General features: G+C 40.4%; 1 protein-coding gene across 1 annotated transcript in view; it reads right to left on the bottom strand.

Moving 5' to 3' along the window:
- Positions 1-9045: 9045 nt before the first annotated feature.
- The window catches only part of WWP2 (WW domain containing E3 ubiquitin protein ligase 2), a 41896-nt gene continuing 33548 nt past the window's right edge, over positions 9046-17393 (bottom strand). The window contains exons 20-22 of the mRNA XM_069966119.1: positions 17183-17279; positions 15196-15268; positions 9046-11499 (exon numbers count right to left, since the gene is read on the bottom strand). Of these exons, the coding sequence (XP_069822220.1) occupies positions 11400-11499; positions 15196-15268; positions 17183-17279 (270 nt within the window). The 3' untranslated portion in view covers positions 9046-11399. The remainder of the gene's footprint in view (positions 11500-15195; positions 15269-17182; positions 17280-17393) is intronic.

Raw genomic sequence — 17393 nt, 5'->3', positions numbered from 1 at the left:
GCCACAGAGTGTGTATAGGTGCAGCCACCAACAGATTGTATCCCACAGCTGTTGCCCAGAATTTGGCATAATGGTGCGATTAGGCAGCCTCAGAGGCATCCATACATGCTGCCCCTGCTGTTTCCTGTCCATTTCCGTGGTGTTTCCATCATTTTCTGAAGTTGACAGGTTTTCACACGACCTTCCCTCTACCGAACTTGCGTCCCCTGCAAAAATGCTTGAGTTTCCCATTGACTTCAATGAGGTTCCTCACTGGAAACAAGCACTCGAGTATCGGGAAATATTCGTCTCGAGTAACGAGCACCCGAGCATTTTAGTACTCGCTCATCACTACTAAGGGTCCATTTACACAGAGAGATTATCTGACAGATTATCTGCCAAAGATTTGTAGCCAAAGCCAGAAAAACAATATAAACAGAGATCAGGTCATAAAGGAAAGCCTGAGATTTTTTCCTCTTCTCAAATCTATTCCTGACTTTGGCTTCAAATCTTTGGCAGATAATCTGTAAAATTGTCAGATAATCTTTCTGTGTAAATGGACCCTAATGCTGCGTTTACACGGAACGAATATCGTTCGAATTTTTGCAATAACGATCGCATTTGAGCGATAATCGTTTCATGTAAACACAGCAAACGATCAAGCGATTCATTCATTCACGTTCATTTTGGTCTTTCAACATGTTCTCAAATCGTCGTTCGCTAAAACTTCACAGATCGTTTTGTTTAAAGTCTTTTGAGCGAATTATCGCTTCATGTAAACGCAGCATAATGCTACGTTTACACGAAGCAATAATTCGCCCAATCGATCGTTTAACGATTTTGTAGCAATGATTTGATTTTCATAACGATCAGCGTTTAGACGAATAAATCGTTAGAAAAATCGTAAGAAAATTCGTAAGAAAGATCGTTAATGCGATCGTTTTTAAGATTGCTTAAGACCATCTTTTACATAGGGTGAATCTTTGAAAGAATTTTTAGCGAACAATGAACGACAATTTGAGAACATGTTGAAAGATCAAAATAAAGATTTTTCGCTCATCGCTTGATCGTTTGCTGTGTTTACACTGAACAATTATCGCTCAAATGCGATCGTTATTGCGAAAATTCGAACGATAATCGTTCCGTGTAAACGCAGCATTAGGGTCCATTTACACAGAAAGATTATCTGACGGATTATCTGCCAAAGATTTGAAGCCAGAAGCAGACTCTAAACAGAGAACGAACAGGTCATAAAGGAAAGACTGAGATTTCTCCTCTTTTCGAATCCATTCCTGGCTTTGGATTCAAATCTTTGGCAGATAATCTGTCAGATTTCTGTGTAAATGGACCCTAATGCTGCGTTTACACGGAACGGTTATAGCGTGCGAATTCGCGAATTTGAACGATAATCGTACGTGTAAACGATGCGAACGATCAAACGACGAACGAGAAATCCTTCATTTTGATCTTACAACATGTTCTAAAATCGTCGTTCGCAAAAAATTAGCAGATCATTCCATGTAAACAGCCGTTCGCCAATTTAACCAATATGTGAGATAGGCTTAAGCGATCGCAAAACGAATTTCCGTAGGATATATCGTACCATCTAAACGCTGACCGTTATGAAAATCTGAAGTGTCCCTTTAACTTTATCTGAATGTACTTACTTTTGTTGTTCTGCTAATGCATTGAAAGCCAATAAATATTGTATGTGTTTACTTCTGTATTACTGTGACTAGGGTATGCTTGACCAATACTTTTTTATTTTTTAGTTGTCAGTCTAGCAACACTGACGCCATATTTAGTATCACTGTAACAGAAGTCGCACTAAACGTAGTTTTGACAAGTATCATTATTTGGTTCTTCTGTTTTCTAATGATTGGATTTAGCAGCACTGGCCTCAGTTCCCCCGTGAAACAACCACAGCCCCACTTGTTATGATTGTGCAATTGAGTGTTTGGATCGACAATATATGGACAAATGTATTTGGACAGGACATCACATTCTAGATCCTTAGCTTTTAATATGGAGTTACACCTCGTTTGCAGTTATAACAGATTCAACTCATTTGGAAAGACTTTCTACAAGATTTTTGCCCAGTCATCCAGGAGAGCCTCTGTAAGGTCAGACGCTGCTGTTGCTCATGTTCATTCTAGTTTTATTTCAGGAGTTTGATGGGGAGAGGTCAGGACTTTGGGCGGGCCAGGCAAGTTCTTCCACACCAGACTCACCCAACCATGCCTTTATGGATCTTTCTTTGTGCACTGTGGCACACTCATACTCAAATAGAAAAATTAATTTCCTATATCTTTACTGGAGTTCTCCTTTAAATTTACTTTTACAGAGAATTAGCTAATAAATGTATCACATGCCTATGGCCTGTTTGGATTGGATTTATAATGGAACTCTATGGAGGATATGCTGCAGCGTACTCATCTCCCCGCTTGTTCTCCTGCTCCCCAGTGTTCAGACCCGGACCAATCAAAACTTTTAACATGTCTTTATGTCTTCATATGACACTTTTCTATACTAGCACTTGTGGAGTACTGTAAGACTATATGGCACATTTGCAAAACTTACCCTGTTGTTCTATTTTATACATTAAACAGTTTGGCCACTTTAGGGCCAGTTCACACTGAGCAAGATCGTCGGAATTCCGCGGCAGAGTTTTCCACCGCGGAATCCCACCGTACTCAGTGTGCTGCTGTAAGTTAATAGAGAGGGCGCACGCTCGTCCGCTGCCGCCGCTCTCTGCTCCTGGAGCTGACATGTTAGTTCTTTGAGCGGAGAGGAGAGGGAGTGGACAAGCGTACGCCCTCTCCAATTACTTACAGCAGCACACTGAGCACGGCGTAATTCGGCGGCAGAAATCTCCGCCGCAGAATTCTGACGATCTTCCTCAGTGTGAACTGGCCCTTATAGTAAAATTGCTCAGTGTACAGTATTAGTAAGTGCACTCACTGCTCTTACTGACAGCAGCTCCCTGTGTATCTTGTATAACTATTATCAAGCTTCCCTACTGCAAGTTGTGCTGTCCTGGTCTATATTTTTCTGTCCATAAGATGACTGAGCATGGAGAAACATGTGACCTAACCCCTTTAATGTAAAATATATGTTGGCTGTGAGGTGTGACCAAATTATTTAGAGATTGGGCTAAGGCAGCACTTAAATTGAAAAAATTGTTACACTTCCCACTGGGGCACAAGGGTGACCCTGCTGAACTGTTATTCTGGTAGCATCCCAATTTATAGGATTAGAATTTGTGCTTTAAAATTTACCCGTTCTTGCTTTATTAAAGGAGAAGTCTGGCAATTTTTTTTTTGTATTAAGGAATTGTATTGTCCCGCAAAAGTACAAATCAACAATATACACTTATTACGTGAAATGCACATAAAGTGCTTTTTTCCCTGTACTTACTACTGAATCAAGGCTTCACTTCCTGGATAACATGGTGATGTCACGTCCTGACTCCCAGAGCTGTGCGGGCTGTGGCTACTGGAGAGGATGATGACAGGGGGAGGGTCTAGGGGTCGGGTCGTGACATCACCATTTTATACAGAAAGTGAAGACTTGATGCAGTAGTAATTGCAGGGGGAAAAAAAGCCCTTTATGAGCATTTCCCGTAATAAGTGTATATTGGTGATTTGTATAACTTTTGGTGGATAATACAATACCTTAATAAAAATTTTCGCCGGAATTCTCCTTTAAAGTGTAAAAATTCATAGAGACATGTCAAAAGTTTTGATTGGTCTGGGTCTAAATGTTCAGACCTGTACCGATCGTGAGAACGAGTGGAAGAGGACATTCTGCAGCATATCCGCTCTCATCTCTGTATGAGAAAAAAAGAGTCAGGCTCCATAGATTTACATTATGAGTCCGACTCTTTTTCTTTCACAGAGTGGGTAGGGGATACACTGCAGCTTGTCCTCTCCCACTCGTTCTAATGATCAGTACGGGTCTGAACATTCAGACCCAGACCAATCAAAACTTTTGATATGTCTCTATGACTATCAAAGGTTTTAACATTGTAGGGCAATGTTCACACACTGTTATAACAGCGGGCATTGTTTGCAGTGTTTGGACTGTGTGCTTCTTTGGGTATGTCTGCAATCCAATTAGTCATAGCCTTCTGTGCAATGTATGGCCGTCAGCACAGCTGCTGTAGGAAATTAAGTTAATTTTTTTTTTACAGCCGCAGTGAACAACAGCCGTAGTGCACCTGTGTGTGAGCACTACGGCCGTTGTTGCATTGAAAGCGATGATTAGAGCAGCACCGGAAAACTACAGCTGTTGTTTTCCGTATTTTTTACGCTGTGTGAACATAGCCTGGCACTGATTTGATGATAACCATCTGCTACTTTTGAATATTGTACATATTAATTTAAAATAATTTCTCTTGCAGTCAAGAAGAACAACCCCTATTTAAACTTTCACCCCAAATAACCTGCGGCACACCCCTGCTATTTGATCCTGCCGCCAATTCTAATAGGATAGATAGGGGCGTACATAATTGTGTAACAGTAATGAACTGTGAAGACTATGAAGGGATTACTGTGTAATATGTATGTCAGAGACTATGAACACATCACGTAGTTGGCACATTCTGCAGGAATGTAAAGATTTGAGTGGTGAGACTGCTTGTGCCGCCTCACAGGACTCAGCATTTAGATCCTTATTAGTATTAAGGCCAATCTACTTTTTCCTTAGCAGTGAAAAAAATATTCAGAGCATAACAAAGAGAGCTTGTCCATTTATGAAACCGCCGTGTGCTGGCAGAGGAAGCCGTGCAGGGGGGAGGGATAGCTTGCAGAATTTGGCAAGCTACCCTGAGGTTTGCATTAAATTTCTCTGCTTGATAAATGACCTAAAACACATAAAGAGGTGTATTCTAAGAAAATGGGACGCAGGAGGACAGATATACGGCTATTAATGTTAGAAATGCAAATCACAGATCGGCCCTCCCAAAGTTTAGTGTTGACAAGAATATCCGCGCCGAAGCTTTGTTTTTGTTGGTGGATAAAAACATACTAAGGGTACAAACACACACATTGTATACGCAGCAGATCTGCAGCAGATTTGATGGTGCAGATTTGATGCTGTGTTCACTTATTTAGATCTAATCTGCTGCGTATTTGTTGCGTATTTGCTGTGTATCGCAGCAGTAAATACGCTGCGTATAAGGTGTGTGTGTTTATACCCTTTGGGTGCGTTCACACCTACAGGATCTGCAGCAGATTTGATGCTGTGTTCAGTTATTTAAATGAAATCTGCTGCAGAAAATCAGCTGCAGATCCTGTAGGTGTGAACGCACGCATAAGGGTTTCTAAAAATGTCAATTACTTAAAGTGTCACTGTCGTTGCCATTGTGGAGTACCTTGGGCATTAATTTTCCTTATTGCACTATAGTCTGTTTTTGGTACATTGGCTGGTGTACAAAAATATAGGGAAGCAGAAGAGGGGTGACTGTGGTAGACAGGGTGAGCTCTTCAGCGTTTGGTACTAATATGTTAGGAAGTTGAACGATGGTAGTGTCTCTTATATAGACCCCATGTGGCAATTCTAATTCCCTAAGTCTACTCTACCGTGTGCCAACAGCAGGATGCAGTTGCTCTATATGGTGTCAGTATTTTAGCAATGGTAAGAACAGTTTGGTGGTAGCGATGGCCATATTGCCAGACTGCTTTCTACCCTCACAGAAAACAGATGCTGATTACTATTTCTTCTATATATTTCAATAATATATGTATATTGCAGTTAAAGTACAGACATTGTTACTTTAACCAACATGGTCAAGTTTTTGTCAAGTTAAGTCATAGCTTATATAGTACAATGTATTCAACTGCACTGTACAGAAGATGCCATCATTCCCATAACTCCCTGCCCTCAATTAGTCTACATGCAAACTTCCTACCACACTTGTTTTTTTTTTTGTGGGAACATATATAATGTTTTTGCTAAAATGTATATACAGTATGTGGCAGAGCTGGCACACTTTCCATTGATACCTATAATTTTACATAGGAATGACATCACTTTCAGGCATTGTTACAGTAGTAGGAGCCAAAGCCCTTTCCACAGAATGTTCATGATTAGTAGAAGGCAAATATTTTGTGTGCACAGAATTTCTTGTACTATTAGGGTATTAGTTGTGCCTGTTTATGTATGTTACAGAGAAGTATCCCTAGCCCCCTCACTAAGCCAGTGTGGACACCGTGGCTTGAGATTGCTCTCGCATCTGACGTGCCTCCTTTCTGCCTGCACACCATGTCTCACATTACACAAGGATGCTATTATAGAAGGTGAGGCAGCCTGTCAATACCATCCTTGTAAGGTGGCTGACTGTGTATTTGCACAGGAACAGCTCACATACTCCACATTTCTCCCTTACATGAAAGCATTTCCTGCTTCTCCCAGCTGGCACCAGACACAGCAAAGCTAGGATGAAGCAATAAAGAGAGCAGGAGGGAAGGGCAAAACGGGAGAGTAAGGAGAAAGCTACAAACCCACTGCGTATTACTGCACATTAGGTAGAGCTATGCTTTATGACTATTTTACCCACCGCTACGCTAATAACAAGCAAACCCTCTTATACTGAGTATATAAGCCCTCATTTTAAATCTTAGTCTATAAAAATAGTTTCTAAAAATGTCAATTACTTAAAGTGTCACTGTTGTTTCAAAAAACTTTTGACATGTCATAAAGCAGGAGGAGGAGTAGGGAGAACCCGTACCCAGCACTCAGACCTGTACCGATTTAAGGGTTTACATGTACAGGATCCGCAGCAGATCTGATGGTGCGGATCCACAGCAGATTTGACTAAATAACTGAAGACAGCATCAAATCTGCTGCAGATGCTGTATGTGTGAACACACCCTAAAACAACAGTGACACATTACAGACAAGATTATCACTCCCATAAGGAGCCTAGTTACACAGCGGTCTGGAAACAGGTGTCTAGCACTGCATATTAAGCTGGAGTGCTATTCAGAAGCTTGGGAAAGATGGGTGACAACCACTGCTCAAGCTGCAGTTGGTAATTACACAGATTTCCCAGAAAGTAATATTAAGAAGCCAATTAATACCAAATTCACTAAAAGGTGACCCAAGGCCCAACGTTTACTGGTGACTTTTTCTTTTTTTTAAGAAATTAAAGTGAAACTTCAAGCAACAAAGTCTATATAAACAAGCAATAACATAACAAATATCTTATTTGATGGTAATTGAAAAACATACAATATATTGTACTTCCTATGGTAACACTGTCTCTTATGGGCAATATGCATAAGCCCTCTATGCCCTCTATGTGCCATAACATGGAGCTGAGCTCGCAAGAAATGGGGGCTACTTTTTTAAGAGACTGTGCAAAATAAATAAAAATTGATGCAGTCTTCTGTCTAAGGGCCCGTGCACACAGAACAAAACCAGCGGAATGCCGCCAGCCTCTATGTCATAATGACACTCTATGGGAGGCTTGTGAGGCACCTCTCTCCGCGCTGAAGAATGAACATGTTCATTCTTCAGCGCCAAGAGATGCAGCGCGCGAGCCTCCCATAGAGTGTCATTATGACACGGAGGCCAGCGGGATTCTGCGGCGGACAATTTCGCTGCTCTTGCTCAGTGTGCACGGGGTCTAAGCACTGCAGAATCTGTTGGTGCTATACAAATAAATATATTATTATTATTATTATTATTATTATTATTATTATTAAATATTATTATTATGCCTAGCCAGTCTGCAGGTGTGTGGTATTTCAGCTCAGTCCCATTCACTTTAATCTAGCAGTTCTGCAACATTAGATACAATCCATAAAAAGGTAGTCTTGATTTTAAAAGAAAGTAGCCATGTGTTTCTAAGGTTGGGTTATGTCACTTATATGTTATCATTCTGTCACAATAAGATGCAAACACCCTAAGATACCAATGTGTACTGGCTGTGGCCCCATTCACTTCAGTGGCTATAAAGCAGACAGCTAGTCACTATGTTTGGACCATTTCCTGCACATGTACATTTATTTAGTGAGAATCAAAAGTAGACCGTGCTTTTTATTACCCTTTTTGACAGGATAATGACATATACACGTGACACGTCAATTTATCATGTAAACCACTGTAACCCCGACAACCACTTTAGGCTATGTTCCCACTACATACTGATAAGTGCTAACAACGGCCATTGTTGTTAGAATTTAATGTTCATGATAATTAATTCTAGCCCTTATTTTACAACATTACGCCCATTTTTAGCGCTTATCAGTATGTGGGAACATAGCCTTATAGTGAGGTTCTCTAACACTTCATTGTAATATGCTGTGCATGGCCAGCAAATCTGCCAGATCTGAATGTGGCCCAATACGTATATAATATATACAATATACATTTACCTAGACACAAATGTTCCATATAAACATATATATTTATTGCACATGAAATAGAGCATCATGAATGCAGATCAGACCTTTACAGACTTCAGGTAATTCAGTCCACAGCTGCTGCAAAGTTCCATTTTATTTTATAGATATATATGTATATACATAGCATCATTTATTATATACACTCTGTACAATATCTGCATTTCATTACAATTATTGAGATCAACTTAAAAAAAAACGTATAAAAAGTAATAAAACTATACAGCAGGATTGAATGGGAGCATCAGAGCCTTCATGTCTTCATGATTTCAAAGCGTGAAAGCAGAGGAATTGGTAGGATTCTGCGGCGCCACTAAAAATCAGATTAACATCCTGACACATACACATGTATCACACACACACAATAAAAGATAATGAATGACGCACTGCTTGTGAAGCTTCAGATTCCATTAACATAGGCTCTGCTGTTAGCAAATATATAAACTAGGCGCCTATTCAGGGCAGTGATACAATCACATTTACATTGCTGCTACTCTATTTCACTGTGGATTTCCAGTTTACAAATCTGGAAGGAAATCCACAAAACCCATATGCTACACGTGAGCTTACCCTTAAGTTGTTATTGGACCAATCAGACTCACAGCACTCTCAAGAAAGTACACTCTCTAAATGAACACAAAGGCATTATACGATAAAAAACTGCTGTGAGCCTGCTTGTTAATGGTTTCCAGGTAGCAGGTTTTTTCTACAAAGAACACACAGTACAAATAAACTGAGAAACAAGTAAAAATAGCAAAAAGGTACTCAGCATACATTACAAAGGCATTTTATATAGGATGACCGTAGCCCTACTTTTAACCATTATTAAAGAGGACCTGTAACCAACACAAAAAATAAGCTGTTACTATCATTAAATAGATAGGGGTGTCCTCAATACATACCTCTTTACAGTCACTTCATACACCCCCCACAATATTTTGTGGGTTTTTAGTCTGCCTGACAATTGGGAATTGTCAGATGAGAATAAACTTGATTCTAATAAAAGGAATGAATATCCGGTAATGGGTGTGATTACTTAGTCAGGGGGTGTGAATGATTTACGTGTATGTCCCTCAATGTAATAATCACACTCATCACCAAATATTACTGTCAGTATAATCACAGCCATCACCATATATTATTGTCAGACTATAAGCCCACATATCTCGAGAACGGGAGGGTGTATCAAGAAACTGTAAAATGGGCTGTAATTGGGGCACCCTATGGTGTTAAATGATAGTAAAGTCTTTTTTGAGGGTTGGTTAAAGATTAGTTTATATCCAGATGCTGATGGGATCCAAATGTTCTGGTTCTAAGTATGAAAACACTATATTGCATCCTAAAATACCTAGTAAGGTCTTACAGGAGCATCCTAAAATCTTGCATACAGTACCTTCTTAAAACTAAAGGCAGCGCTGTCTACCAATGTTCACTAGATGTTTTGTGTATCTAAAACCTTGAAATAAAAGTTTATAATTTAAAAATAAAGGAAATGTTAAGGTGCTGAAAATGACTGCTATAATATAAAGCCTCTACATATGCAACAAACAATTTTTTACTGACCTAAAGGGGTTGTATCATGAAGAAAACTAGGTGTATAGTGATGCATGGGTTATGTGTCTGCTTTGTTTTATAAACTGATGGCACTGGTTAAGGTCCGCCGGGCATCTACTAGCTTGACTCACTCATGTTCAGTCCAGTCCCAGTCACTTGATCTGTCTGATTAGTACTGGCAGTTGGGTTTTACTTTACATACAGCAATGTGGATTGTGGGAAAGTGTCTGCACTGCTGCACAGCAGCAGCGGGGTCACAGTGCAGAAAGGAAACCGGGAAGTAATCAAATGCATAGGGAAGAAAATGGTACAGCCATGTAAGCTGCTTTACTAAAAACACCACATTTGTTCTCCTTTACCTTCTTTGCTTCGTGAGACCACCCCTTTAAGCTTTTACATTGGTGAAAAAAGATACTTTTACCACCTTCCCTGTGAACAGATTTCCTTAGTCCTGATCTACATGCTATGTTGAGGAATCCACTCAGGATCACAATCTATAGTCATTAGAGGCTCTTAAAGGGGCTTTCCATTACATTAATTGGGATACAACAGCGCATTCTTTGTCCACATTATGAATGCTACTGAGCTGCAGTACAAAGTACCTCCACTAGTACAGATGAGGTACTGTAGGGGGGAAATCTATGAAAGGGTGTAAATATACACTTGGTGTAAACTGCCCACAGCTACCAATCACAGGTCCTCTTGTATTTTGCCAGAGCTGAAAGCTGAGCTGTGATTGGTTGCTGTGGGCAGTTTACACCAGGTGTATATTTACACCCTTTCATAAATCTCCCCCTATGTGTTCAAACCACAAAGTGGACATAGTAACCATCAATGTTTAGGTCAAATAATAACGCCTATATACTAACCATACACACAGGGAAAAAGATAAGACTGCCCTTCCATTTCCCCCATCACGGACAGCAAGGGTTAGATCTCATGCTGTCCAGTCCATAGTTTTTATGAGAGAGTTTTTATAAGCAACACTAGGGACTGAATACACAGGTTTATTGTACAGCTAGGGTAAATGGCTAATGATCATTTATCTTAAGTGTTTGACCTTACACATGGTACTGGAGAACCATAAGATAAATGATCCACATTGCTTCACTGCAAAATCATCAAAAGACTGAACGCAATTGAAGAAAAAAAGGTAACTAATGTGGGTTTTGGTTTTTGACCTCTATTCTCCAGTCATGAAAGGTCCTGGTGTTTTGTTATAGAGAACCTGCTATATAACGCACGGTTTAGATAACTTTTTTCGGTTTATCCAACTTAACATCTTTGGTGCCCACTCAGTTAGACATGTCTTATCAGCAACTGACACCATTACAACAATAGTGCCCCATGTGGCGTAATGACTGGACACCTTTCCTCCAGATCATATGGAATCAGTTGCATTATGGAACCTGGTGTTGAAGGTGAATTTTACCAATTATTCTTTAACACAGTCAGGAATTATTCTTGCCCAAATCCTTCTGTTTCCTCAATGGCGAAAAGCAATTTTTCCTTGAGCTGCTCATAACTCTTGTAAGGTGGCAAATCCAATCTATTAAAACTAAAGAGAGAGGCAGAAACAATATAAGGTTATTATTGATGGCAAACACCCCCCTTTATGTGCAATAAAATTGTTGTTACAGATCCACCCTCTATTTAAAAGGAATTTAAGACTGGATTAGTTGGTGAATAAGAAAATGCCATTTTTAGAAATGAATGAGAATGGTCTAATAGTAGCATTGAGCAGCATGTACAGTAGTTTTTTTTTTTTTTTAAATATCAGTGCCTTTAAAACAGCAAAGCACATAATTGTGGTAAGTTTTATTTGCCTAAATGTAAACTGCACTGGAAATACTAGACGTTCAATTCCAGATCAGAACAATAACATCCAGATTGTGCTAAATCTTTACAGAGGGGTATATAAGGCTGCTAAAGAAAACCTCACCCACTTTAAAACACCCTAAAGTTAAAGGGGTTGGCCACTGTTAAGTAAAATAGTTTAGTATACAGTATTAGTAAGTGTACTCCCTGTATATACTGACAGCAGCTCCCTGTATACCTCATAGAGCTAAAATGAGTGATTCTGTCCATAAGATGGCTAACATGGGAGAGCATGTGACCATGTCCCGCCACAGTGGCCACCACTTATCCTGTATTTGCCAATGGAGAACACTGGGGAATGGTCACATGCTCCTCAATGTCAGTTATCTTATGGACAGACTCACCACAGACAAGAAGACACAGCCTGGGGATTTTGATTTTAGCTCTATAGGGCCGTTGTAACAATCGCCGTGATTAATAGAAATTTCACGTTGCACTGAAGCCAGAGGGAATCCCGATATTTATTGAATAGCGGCCGCACACCACTGACAGTTTACACAATGGAAAGTGCAGCTCTGGCCGCACTCTCCATTGTGTGCATTGGTAAATTGGGATGCGGGCACACACGGATTGAAGTTCCGGCAGTACTGCAGTACTGGCCGTGATGATCTTCACAGACACAGGGCCGTTCTGTGACACGACCGGGTCACAAAACGGCTTGTGTCTCACACAGTGTGAACCCGGCCTAATGCTGTACACTGAACTATTTTACTATAAAGTAGCCAACCCCTTCAAGTTATCAGTAGTGGATCAGTAGAGTTTAAAACATTGATTCTATATCTGCAATTTTTATCTCTCTATGTTCTTGCTATAAGCCACAAATGAAGGCGTCTAAGTAGTCCTGTCCATTATATTCTTGAGCTAAGTAATCCTCTCTATGCAGCAACATGCCCAGTTTGTGGGCTTACAATCGTGAAATACAAAGGAGTAGAAAGCCACAAATTACTGATTTTGAATTAGCATCCTTTATCATATTTGCAGATGTCTTTAGTTTAGGGTTTTGAGGAGGATGGGTTGGAGGTGACAGATTCCCTTTAATGTATAAACTAAAAAAAATGTTCACTTTCAATTTACTTTAAACTACTAATATTTATTGGCATCATCATTGTTTCTGCTTGACATCTGTGCTGTATGCAGCCGATTGACTTCTGGCACCTCCGAACAGGTATTCCAGTTGAGGAAGACTGGATACATTGCACAGTTCTTCTGCATTTTTGGCTTATGCCCCATAAACTGCATTTTTTATGTCACCCCCACAAGTTGTATTTGAAACCAAGCTCAACCCCATTTGCCTGTAAGATGTTATTCACTTAGGGTCCCTTTATATTAATCAATCTTCGGCCGGCCGCAAATGCCGGTCAGTGCTCATTTGCAGTGCCTTTAGAAGGCACAGTGAATCAAGCAGCATGGCCACACAAATGATCACTGTATTGTTCATGCAACCCTGTGTTGACACGGGGAGATGTTTGGCCAATAGCGATATTTTTCTGCTGTACAAAAGATGTGATCAGCTGAGGATTGGGCATATTCCCACTCTTTGACTGAACGTGTTCCTTGACATGTCAACAACCGGACCTTGCAGGTAGTTTAGTAACTTGGCTTCACTTTATAGTCTTCTGATTGTGGCAGCACTCACTGGTAACTTCAAATCTTCTCTCATCTTTCTGGTGGTGTTCATTGGCTAAGCCTTTGCCATTTTGGCTATTCCTTAATCCAATCAAACAGTAGTTCCCAGCTTTTTTACAAATCTTTCAGGTTTTGGCTGCCACATCAAGGCACTTGAGATCATTATAGCTAAGCAGTCTATAATTTGCTGTACTTTTTCTAAGTGTTCTCCCCTCTCGAATCAACTTTTTAATCAAAGTATGTTTTTTTATCAGAACAATGTCTGGAACGACTTATTTTTCCCCAGTATGGGTGGGCTCACACTACGGAATCCGCACAGATAAGTTCTGGCGTGCATATCCGCCAGCCCCATAGACACCATTCTATGGCTGGACCGATTCCGCTGTCCGCCGAAAGAAATGTCAGTTCTTTCGGCGGAAGGCAGAATCTGCCTGTGAACAGAATGGTGTCTATGGCATGGGCGGAGAGGCGCGCCACCAGGAATGAGAACAAGCAGCGGAACTTATCCGCGAGGGTTCCATAGGGTGTACCCTCCCTATTTCAGAGAGCAATGCACTACAGCCAACATGTGCAACATTTGCCACCCTCCTACCCAAAACCATGTCCCCACACTTGCAATCAAAATGGGGCTGAAATCACGACCCTGTTTTTTCACCAATAGCCGTGTGATGTTGGAGGGATTATCAGCAACATTGCACGGCTATTAATGAGGAAATGGGGGCGTGGTTTTAGGCACATTCTGAATGTAACGGCCAGCACTGACACTTTACTAATTTAAAGAGACACTAAACTAATTTAAAAGGGTATGCTTAAGATTTATTATTTTTTTTGCTAATACATTGCTTTAATAAAGTTAGAGTACTTTGTAATATAACTATATTAAAATAACTGTATACTTTTTTGTCTTTTTAACTACTTCCATTGCAGCCACAACATTCATGTCGGGAACTGCAGTCTAAGCCCTGCAGTTCATGATACCTTGCTCTCTGATCAAGCGCTGCTGCACAGCGCTATACAAAGCAGAGCAATACCCAACACAAATGTTGGTCGCAGCAGTGAGGCCCCTGTTGTCCCTTACTGCTGCCACTCAAAGAAAGTGGTTACATTTTAAAAAACTATACATTTAATTAAAGTGTAACTATCATTAGAACAAACTTATGACATGTTATAGCCACATGTCAGAAGTTTGTATCGGTAGGGCTCCAGGTGCCCCTTTATCTCTGCTCTGAATGCTAATGTTAATTAACAGAATTATAATGGTGCCTATGGAACATCCAAAAGGCACAATTACCAGAAGTTTCATAGGCTTTATTATAATTCGATCAACTGCAACATTAACATTGAGAGCGGCGATAAAGGGGGAAGAGCACACGCTACTAAGCACTTCTGCCCCTACATTCTAGCAATCAGCAGGGGTCTCAGCACCTAGACCCCTGCCGATGCAAAAGGTCAGACGTTTGTTCTAATGACAGGGACACTTTAAAGTAATATAACTTTATTGAAGCATTGTACTAGCAAACAAAAAAAGACAATTTCTCACTGCTATCACTTTAAATGAGCCCCTTTAAATTAATGATTCAATTATTCACCATGAGCGGCACTGCATGTCCTAATTGTTGGGTCTCCTTTTTTTTCCTACTACACTTACAAGTAAATTACTTGCTATGTAGAAATATCACTTCTACTAAAAATCATTGAAGTGCTAGTTTTTTTAACACTACTGTATAACAGCAGTTTCTGTAACTCTTACCAGGTGTGACTTCGAGGAAGCCAAGTGTCTTTTCCAACCTTGTCAATGCAGAACTTCTGATGTCCGTTGCTACCTGTAAGATATAATCATCAGATTAAACGTGAGGAACGCTGAAGAGAGTGAACCCATTATTATGAACTTTATAAACTACTTAGAAGGAACTACCCTTAACCCTTTGAGGACCAGGCCCAAAATGACCCAGTGGACCGCGCAAATTTTGATCTTAGTGCTTTCGTTTTTCCCTCCTCCCCTTCTAAGAGCTCCAGCACTCTCAGTTTTCTATCTACAGGCCATGTAAGTGCTTGTTTATTACAGGAATAGTTGTACTTTGTAATGGCGTCATTCATTTTACCATAACATGTATGACGGAATCCCAAATATATTATTTATGAAGATATAAATAGGTGAAATCGTAAATAAGAATGAAATATGGTAACGTTTGGGGGGTTCCTGTGTCTACGTAATGCACTATATGGTAACAGCGACATGATACTATTATTCTATAGGTCAGTCCGAACACAACCATATGCAGGTTACACAGATTCTCTAATGTTATATATGTATTTTTTTATGAAATCCTTTTTTTTGGCAATTAAATATTAATAAAATGGGCCTATTGTGACGCTTATAACGGTTTTATTTTTTCACCTACGGGGATGTATGGGGTGTCATTTTTTCCGCCATGATCTCTAGTTTTTATTAATACCATATTTGTGAAGATCGGATGTTTCGATCACTTTTTATTGATTTTTTTTAATATATAATGTAACATAAAATCGGTAATCTGCGCACTTTTTCCCCTCTTTTCGTGTACGCCGTTTACCGGTCGCAATGACACTTGTTATATTTTAATAGATCGGACAATTACGCACGCTACGGTATATTATATGTTTATCTATTTATTCATTTTTATATGTTTTATTTATATAATGGGAAAGGGGGGTGATTTAGACTTTTATTGGGGGAGGGGTTTTGGGGTAGTGTAATAGTGTTTTGACCTTTTTTTTTTTTACACTTTTGAAGTCCCTTTGGGGGACTTGTACATACATTAGTCTGATTTCTACACTGATGAATGCTATGCCATAGGCATAGCATTGATCAGTGTTATCGGCGCTCTGCTCATTGAGCCTGCCTGTGCAGGCTTAGAGTGGCAGATCGCCGATCGGACCGCACGGAGGCAGGTGAGAGACCTCCTGAAGTCCGTTTTACCGATCGGGACCCCCGCAGTCACACTGCGGGGGTCCCGATCGGTAAGTGACAGGGGACTCCCCCTGTCACTTACACTTAAACGCTGCGGTCGCGCCGCGATCGCGGCGTTTAAGGGGTTAATGACACGCGGCAGCGCGATCGCTGCAGCGTGTCATTACCGGTGAGGTCCCGGCTGCTCACTGCAGCCGGCCCCCACCTCCTATGAAGCGCGCTCCGCTCCGGAGCGCGCTTCATAGCGGGAATAACACCCATGACGTAAGGTTACGTCATGGGTCGTCTGGGGACAGACTTCCATGACGTAACCCTACGTCCAGGGTCGTCTAGGGGTTAAAGGGGTATATTGTTATACAAGTGTATGGCTTAGAAACAGGATATGCCATGACTACATGATAGATGCATGATAGATGCATGAGCAACTGGGAGCAACTGAAACAGCGTCATGCACAGCCACTTCTCTTTTGTAGTCTATGTAAAGAGCTGACTTCATGAATAAAAAAAATGGCTCATCAGTCTCCCGTCCTTCCAATAGCTAAGGGTCTAAGACCCATACTTATCACACACAAATTGGCATATCTTGTGTATATGTCATCAATGTACATGATGGGAATGCTCCCAAACGTGAAAAATATTTTGGGTGGACATTGCTATAATGCCACAGTGGTACTAACAAAAGGTTGGTCTGGAATACAAAAGTTTGGCCCATTATCACAGCAATATAAGACCATTAATGATATGAATTTAAGTGATATAATGTGCAATAATATAAATAAACACTAACCAATCAGTTCAGAGAATCCTCCAACAGGCAGGCGGCATGTTCCAGTCACAAACTGCAGAAGGCGGATTCGTTTTTCATTGTCCATTTCTTTTACCACCTGTAAAGACACCTTAGAATGAGCAGCAGGAACAGGTTGAGATACCTGTGGGAAAGTCACCTTCCAATAAATTATTAAATTGATTAAAAAAAAAAGTCGGATCGCCAGGTTTAC

Source organism: Dendropsophus ebraccatus, chromosome 4 (assembly GCF_027789765.1).
Source record: "Dendropsophus ebraccatus isolate aDenEbr1 chromosome 4, aDenEbr1.pat, whole genome shotgun sequence".
Lineage (NCBI taxonomy): Eukaryota > Metazoa > Chordata > Amphibia > Anura > Hylidae > Dendropsophus > Dendropsophus ebraccatus.
Note: the sequence above shows the minus strand (reverse complement) of the source record. Positions and strands in the feature narration are given on the sequence as shown.